General features: G+C 41.7%; 1 protein-coding gene across 1 annotated transcript; it reads right to left on the reverse strand.

Annotated features, from left to right (window-relative positions):
* Positions 1-5,213: 5,213 nt before the first annotated feature.
* On the reverse strand, positions 5,214-6,125 carry LOC125345155 (vomeronasal type-1 receptor 1-like). Its single transcript, XM_048337384.1, has one exon. It carries the CDS (start codon positions 6,123-6,125, stop codon positions 5,214-5,216), a length of 912 nt encoding a protein of 303 aa, XP_048193341.1.
* Positions 6,126-7,383: the final 1,258 nt, after the last annotated feature.

Here is a 7,383-nt window from a genome sequence, read left to right on the forward strand (position 1 = left end):
TCAAAGCCAGCCCAGGGTGAAAAAGTCTAAGAGTTTTTTTCTTTCTTTCTTTCTTTTTTTTTTTTTTTTTTTGCCAGTCCTGGATCTTGGACTCAGGGCCTGATCCCTGTCACTGTCTTCTTTTTGCTCAAGGCTAGCACTCTGATATTTGAGCCATAGCCCCACTTCTGGCTTTTTCTATATATGTGGTGCTCAGGTATCGAATTCCAGGCTTCATGTATGCAAGGCAAGCACTCTACCACTAAGTCGTATTCCCAGTCCAAGAAATCATTATTTACAACTAACCACTGAAAACTGGAAGTGGAGCTGTTGCTCAAAATGGTAGAGCAAAGGAACTCATGGGTAGCACGCCCTGATTTCAATCCCAATGACTCACAAACAGTAACAATAATAATGATAATAATAATAATTTGAATGAAAAATTAATCCAACATGGATACAGTGGTTTATATCAGTAGTTGAATCAGTAGTTGAATCAGGACGATATAGGTTCAAGGTCAGCCCACATAAACAGTTTATAACAACCCATCTCAAGTACTACTAGGAACGATGGTATATCCCAGTCATCCCTTTTATGTGGGATGCTGAGATTGGGACAGTTGCAGTTATATATCATCCAGGGCTAAAAAGGCTCTATTTCAACAACAACAAAATAATCTCAGCATCTTGGTTCACATGTCATCCCAGATACTTCAGGATACATATTTTAGGAATATTAGCATGCAGGCAGACCTGGGTAAAACAAAAGGCTATATCTCAAAAATAACCACAGAGGGCTGGGGATATGGCCTAGTGGCAAGAGTGCTTGCCTCCTATACATGAGGCCCTGGGTTCAATTCCCCAGCACCACATATACAGAAAATGGCCAGAAGTGGCGCTGTGGCTCAGTGGCAGAGTGCTAGCCTTGAGCAAAAAGAAGCCAGGGACAGTGCTCAGGCCCTGAGTCCAAGCCCCAGGACTGGCAACATAAATAAATAAATAAATAACAACAGAGCAAAAGAACAAGAGCAAGTCCTAAGTAGCACAGCCTCTGTCCTAGGGAGTGCAGACCATAGAGTCAGAATGCCAGTTCTTTAAGAAAAAAAAAAACAACAATGATCCAACTGTAAAATCTAATGTAATGGTTTAAGAAAATTATGAAAATGTTTTTTGAGTGAAGACATAAAAAACTGAGTGACATGGGTGTGTCTGCTGCTGAGCATCAAAGGGCTCAGTGCTGAGAAACACAGGTCCAGTAACACAGCAGTGGTCATCAGTCACAGGCCTGGCTTCCTAAGTAGACTCAACCAAAGAATGAAGTATGCAGACACAGTAAAGGAGATGAACGTGCTCTCCAGGGGAACGGTGGTGAGTGGGGCCCTAGTCTCACGATCAGGTGGTTGGAAGAGAATGCAGCTGTGAATGTGTCAGACCATCTTCTTCTGTCTGTGAAGGACAAGAACTGGGGAACCACTGAGGCACATCATGGAAACCAAGCATATAATATCAATGGAAAAGAATAAGACTGCATGGACTAAAGTGGCCAGTATTTGAGTTGGGAATGAGGAGCAGGATCTATAACACATATGCAGAGTGGCATTTTGTGTATGTTTTGATCTAATCCGTCTCAGAGACACATAAACAGTTACCAGGAGCTGCAGGATCCAGAAAAGGGAACCATAGAAACCTAAGCACTTGGGGAATCTAGTGCTGATCTTCAACCAAGAATTCCTACTGCAAAGCTTTATGACTTGGAAGCCACTCAGAAGACAAGTGGTGTTAGACAAAACCCATCTGGCTACTCTGAAGAAATACAAAACAACTTTACACGTGGAATCATTCTGGAAGTACTTCCATCCAAAACCTGCCATTGTCTGAGGAATCCCTCTGCATGAAATACCCAGTCGCTGGCAAGGAGAAGACCATTGAGAATGGTGTGTGTGGGCTTCACTTTCTGTCCAGTGAGCAGGAAGTAGCTGTAAAAACAAAGGAGACGGGGCTGGGAATGTGGCTTAGTGGTAGAGTGCTTGCCTAGCATGCATGAAGCCCTGGGTCTGATTCCTTAGCACCACATGAACAAAAAAAGCCAGAAAGGGGGTTATGGCTAAAGGGGTAGAGTGGGAGCCTTGAGCAAAAAGAAGCCAGGGACAGGGCTAAGACCTTGAGTCCCAAGCCTCAGGACTAGCAAAAAAAAAAGGTGACAGATGTTCCCCAGGATCCCTGCTACAGTCTGAGTGAAGAAGGCAACCCCCATTCCATGTCAGCTTGGCTCACCACTTCCATATCTAGGAGACAGTTCATTTTATTGTGAGACCAAAAATAGCGTGAAAACATTATGAACATGATAGCTTCTGAGTGTTGGTGATTCACACCTGTAATCCTAGCTACTCAGGAGACTGAGAACTAAGGAATGTGATTCCAGATATCAGGATTCATGTTGGAAGCCAGTCCAGGCAGGAAAAAACCCCATGAGACTCCTCTCTCCAATTAACCACTGAAAAACCGGAAGTGGTGCTGTGGCTCAAAGTGGTAGAGAGCTAGCCTTGTGCAACAGAACTCACACTTCTCCCAGGACTTAGTTGAAGCCCCATGACCAACAAAGAAAGAAAGTGCTAGGCAATCCAGGCACCAGCTGGGATGTAGCTCAGTGGCAAAGTGCTTGCCTAGCAAGTGCAACATCGGAGATAGGATTGCCAGTACCACAAGCAAAAAATTAAAAAAAAGGACAAAAAATATAGTTAAAAATATGGAGATGCTCTAGATCATTTCAGCAGAGAATGCTCTACCCTGAGCACACAAAGCTGTGTGGTTTCCAGGATATGAAGATACGTGGAGCTGATCCACCACTGCTAACCAAGAGAGGAGTAAGGCCTGAGACCCTCACCAAACATTTTTCATAAAAATACAAGTCATGCGCTACATTCTAACTGCCCACAGAATAAATATTTTACAGACAAGTTATTTCTGCATTTTCTTGTAGGAGTTACATTTAATACTTTCACTTACCTGAAAAAAAATAGCTGCTGACAGAGTAGGAGTTTGCTGTCAGGACAAGAGGCACAACGTCAGTAGTAACAGCTTGTATGCTCAGCCACTGAGCCCCAACCTAAAGGCTCAGGATTGCATGATCTCATCTCCTTTGTGGACGTGATCATCATGTCACCTGCAAGTGCAGTGACAGTGTGTGCATGGGGAACAGAGTTTCCCTGTGACAAGCACTGGTGAATTGTGTATACTCATGAGCACCACTAAACTTTCACGATGATTTCCAACAGATGAAACCACATGGTAAAGAAAGTCCAGGGAATATGTGGAAACTTTTGAAGATGATCTCATAAGAAGTAAGTAGAAGAAAATGAAATCCATGTATAAGATCATGAAACTGAGCCATATGGCTTTGGTGAATAGTGAGGGTTTTTTATTTCTTTTGTCTCTGAGATTCGTTCCTTAGCAAAGCATTATGTTAAAAAGCAAAGGGGGGCTGAAGGGGCACCTGTGGCTCTTGCCTGTAATCTTAGCTTCTCAGCAGGCTGAGATCTGAGAATCCCACTTCAAAGTCATCCCTGGTAGGAAAATCTATGAGACTGTTATCTGCAAGAGATTACTCAGAAAAGGCCAAAAGTGGTATTGTGTGGCAGAAAGTTCTAGAGCACTAGCATTGAGCCAAAGTAGCTCAGGGACAGCACTCAGACCCTGAGTTCAAGCCAAAGACCAGAAAACTAATAACAGTAACTTGACTCAAAAAAAAAAAAACAGGAAATCTGTATATCTCCCAGAAGAGAGACTGCATCTCTAGTCAAAAGGAATCCAATGCAGAAAAGCCCACACACATTCACAAACACAGAGTTGTTTACCTATATTTGAATCACCACAATGAAATGGTATATATTTTAGTAACATTATAGTAATTTAATATAACTAAAACATGTGAAAAAATTGTCAAATACATATGATGTTTTATTTGAACATCAACTAAATCATATATTGGTAGACCTGTTGGTATTGTGCATGAGGTAAGAACTCATACTGAATCTCTCATACTTTTAGGACAAAGATGGATTTCTAGACTGGTCCCTATTATATTTATGAGCCAGCAGTTACACACGCTTTCTGCTTGACCGGCCATTATGTCTCCTGGTCCATGTCAATCAAGCATGGTAGATTTCTTCAGACTCTGAAATCCACATTGTAGATTTTTCTAGACTAATCTTCTTTACCTTAAGATACTGAGAATAAGTATGTTTAAAGATAATATATTTTCAGGTACCTATCTGAAAGGCCAACAAGTGATATACTTTTCTGTGCTAAATATTGAAGTTTATTTCTAAGTTTAATATTTTCACTCATTACATTTGCTCAACACAACTCATTAGGTAATGAAGAAAAATTAAGCATAAGTCCTGTAAAATTGGGTAAAAAGATTCATTTTCTGTTACCTCTGTTACTGATAATTAGACAGCAATTGTACCTTTCCTTATTCCTTTTTTAGTGAACTAACAGTGAAAGATAATTAGGCCGCAATAATTACATTGAAACTTTCTATAACTTTATTTTATTTGAAGTCCAGGGTCTTGTGTAGGCAAGTACTTCAATGCTGAAGTACTCCTGTGGCCTCTTTTTGTCAGTTTCACACAGATTCCTCCAGAATACCTTTTATTATATAATCATTTCATAATTTTAAAAATAAAGATGTATGCCAGGGACCGGTTTCTCACACATGTAATTCTCCCTACACAGAAGGCTGACATGTAAGAATTTCAGTTGGAAGCCAGCCTGAAAAGAAAGTCCCTGACAGTCCTATCTGCAATAAACTACTGCAAAAGCACCAGAAGTGGTGCTGTGTCTCAAAACAGTAGAGCAGTCGCCATGAGCCATAGAGCTCAGGGACAATCTCCAGGCCCTGAATTCAAGTCCCACATCTCATAATAATCCTCATCATTATCATAATTATAATTTAAACAAAAGACTAATGTAGGATAAATGCAGTGACCCAAACCTGTAAGGTAGAATCAGGAGGATGCAGCTTCCAGGCCAGCCCACGTAAACAGTTTATGAGAGTGCTGGCTGACCTGGGAAAAATACAAGGCTATAGATCAAAAATAAGTACAGTAAAAAGAACTAGGGCCTGTGTCTAGTAGTAAAGCACCTGCCCTAGTAAGTGCAGAGCATAGTATAAATCCTAAGGCAAAAATAAAACTAGGATCCAATTGTAAAATCTGATGCAATGTATTCCTTTAACCAAATTGTGAAAATGTTTTTTGAGTGCAGGAATGAAAAACCTGAGTGACACGGGAATCACGGCTGATGAGCACAAAGGGGCTCAGTACACAGAAACCTGTACCCAGGAACACAGAAGAGTCCACCAGCCACAGGTCAGGCTTCCTACTGAAACCAACAAAAAGATTGCAAATGGCAGAGAGGCCATAGAAGGAGACGAACATGCTCACCAGGGTCAGGATGGTGCGCGTGGCCCTGGCCTCGTGGTCAGGTCTTCGGGAGGGAATGCAGCTATGGATGTGTTGGACCCTCTCCTTGTGTCTGTGCAGGACAAGGACCATGGAGCCACTGGCCCAGATCATGAAAACCAAGCATATAACATCAGTGGAAAACAATAAGACTACAGTTAATAAAGGGGCAAAGGATTGCGGTTGGCCTGTGGAGCAGAATCTATAACGCATAGGCAGAGATACATTTTGCTTATGTCTTGGGCCAATCACTCTCACAGGCACAAGAACATTTACCAGGAGCTGCAGGATCCAGAAAAGATAAGCACAGAAGCCAAAGCATTTGGGGAATCTTGTGCTGATCTTCCACCAAGAATTTCTAGTGCAAAGCTTTATGACCTGGAAGCCACTCAGAAGGCAGGTGGTGTTAAGAGAAACCCCTCTGGCTACTCTGAAGAAATATGCAACAATTTTACATCCAGTATCATCTAGGAAGTGCTTCCCTCCAAAACCTGCCATCGTATGATGGATCCCCATGGATAAAACAACCAGGTTGTTGGCCAAGACCAGATGGTTGAGGATGGGGTCAGTGGGCCTCACCTTCTGTCCAGTGAGCAGGGTATAGCTGTAAAAACAAAGGAGGCAGGAGTTCCCCAGGACGCCTGCTGCAGTCTGAGTGAGGAAAACAGCCCCCATTTCCATGTTGGCTTGTATCATCCCTTCCAGATCTAGGAAATAATTGTTTTTTGTGAGACAAGACAAATAGCATGGAAAAAAATAAGTACAAACATGCTAGTGAAGCCAGGAGCCTGAGGATCTCAGTTTGCAGCCAGCCAGGGCACAAAAGTCCCTGACAGACTCTCATCTCCAATTAACCTTCAAAAACAGGACATGATGCTGTGGCTCAAGTGGCAGAGGAGTAGTCTTGAACACAAACACCCCTGGCACAGCACCCAGGCCTGAGTTCAAGCCCAACAACAACAAGAGAATTACCTGGAACATTATGTGAATTCATAGCATGACTAATGATCTACACAAATACTTGATAGAAGGGAGAGACATCAACCAACATCTTGCCTATAAGGAACATTTATTTTCTTTTTCTTTTTTTATTGTCAGTAGTTGGGCCTCCACGCTTTCACTGAGCTCTTCAGCTCAAGCCTAGTGCTCTCCCACATTGAGCCACAATTCCACTTCTGGTTTTTGTGGTAGTGAACTAGAGATAAGAGTCTCATGGACTTTCCTGCCAGGCTAGTTCAAACCAGGATCCTCAGACTCAGCCTCCTGAGTAGCTATGATTACAGGCCACCCTGAGCTCAACAGGAACATTATTTCTCATAATAAAGAGAATTATCTTATATAAAGCAAATAAAATTTGGTAAAGAACACTTAGTTATAAGTGATATGGAAGGAAATGTACAGTAGAAATTGTAACAAGTTTGACAAGAAATGTACTCACTACCTTACATATCTAACGGTAACAACTCTGTACATCACCTTAATACTAAAATTTAATTTAATAAGAACAGTACAATGTCTTAATGCATTCACATCAGGATTAAATAACAATGGATATATATTACAGACTAAGAAGCAATCACAAGGATTGCATGAACCTCAATTCATAAAAGATAAATCTTGTCACTGTATTAGCAAGCAAGTGTAATCTGAATTTGCACTACCAATGTCAAATAATTAAGATTTCCAAAGAAGCCAGGTGTTGGTGGCTGATGTTTGTTATCCTACCTACTCAGGAGGCTGAGAGCTGAGAATTGCAGCCAGAAACAAGCCCAGCCAGAAAATGTCTGTAAGACTCTTGTCTCCAATAAACGACTAAGAAAATGCTGAGAGTGGAACTGTGGTTCCAGTGGTAGAGTGCTAACTTTGAGCACAAAGAGGCTCAGGAACAGTGCCCATGTCCTGAGGTCAATCCCCAGGACTGGCAAAATAAAAAATAAAG

Source organism: Perognathus longimembris, unplaced genomic scaffold (genome assembly GCF_023159225.1).
Source record: "Perognathus longimembris pacificus isolate PPM17 unplaced genomic scaffold, ASM2315922v1 HiC_scaffold_5346, whole genome shotgun sequence".
NCBI classification, from domain to species: Eukaryota; Metazoa; Chordata; class Mammalia; order Rodentia; family Heteromyidae; genus Perognathus; species Perognathus longimembris.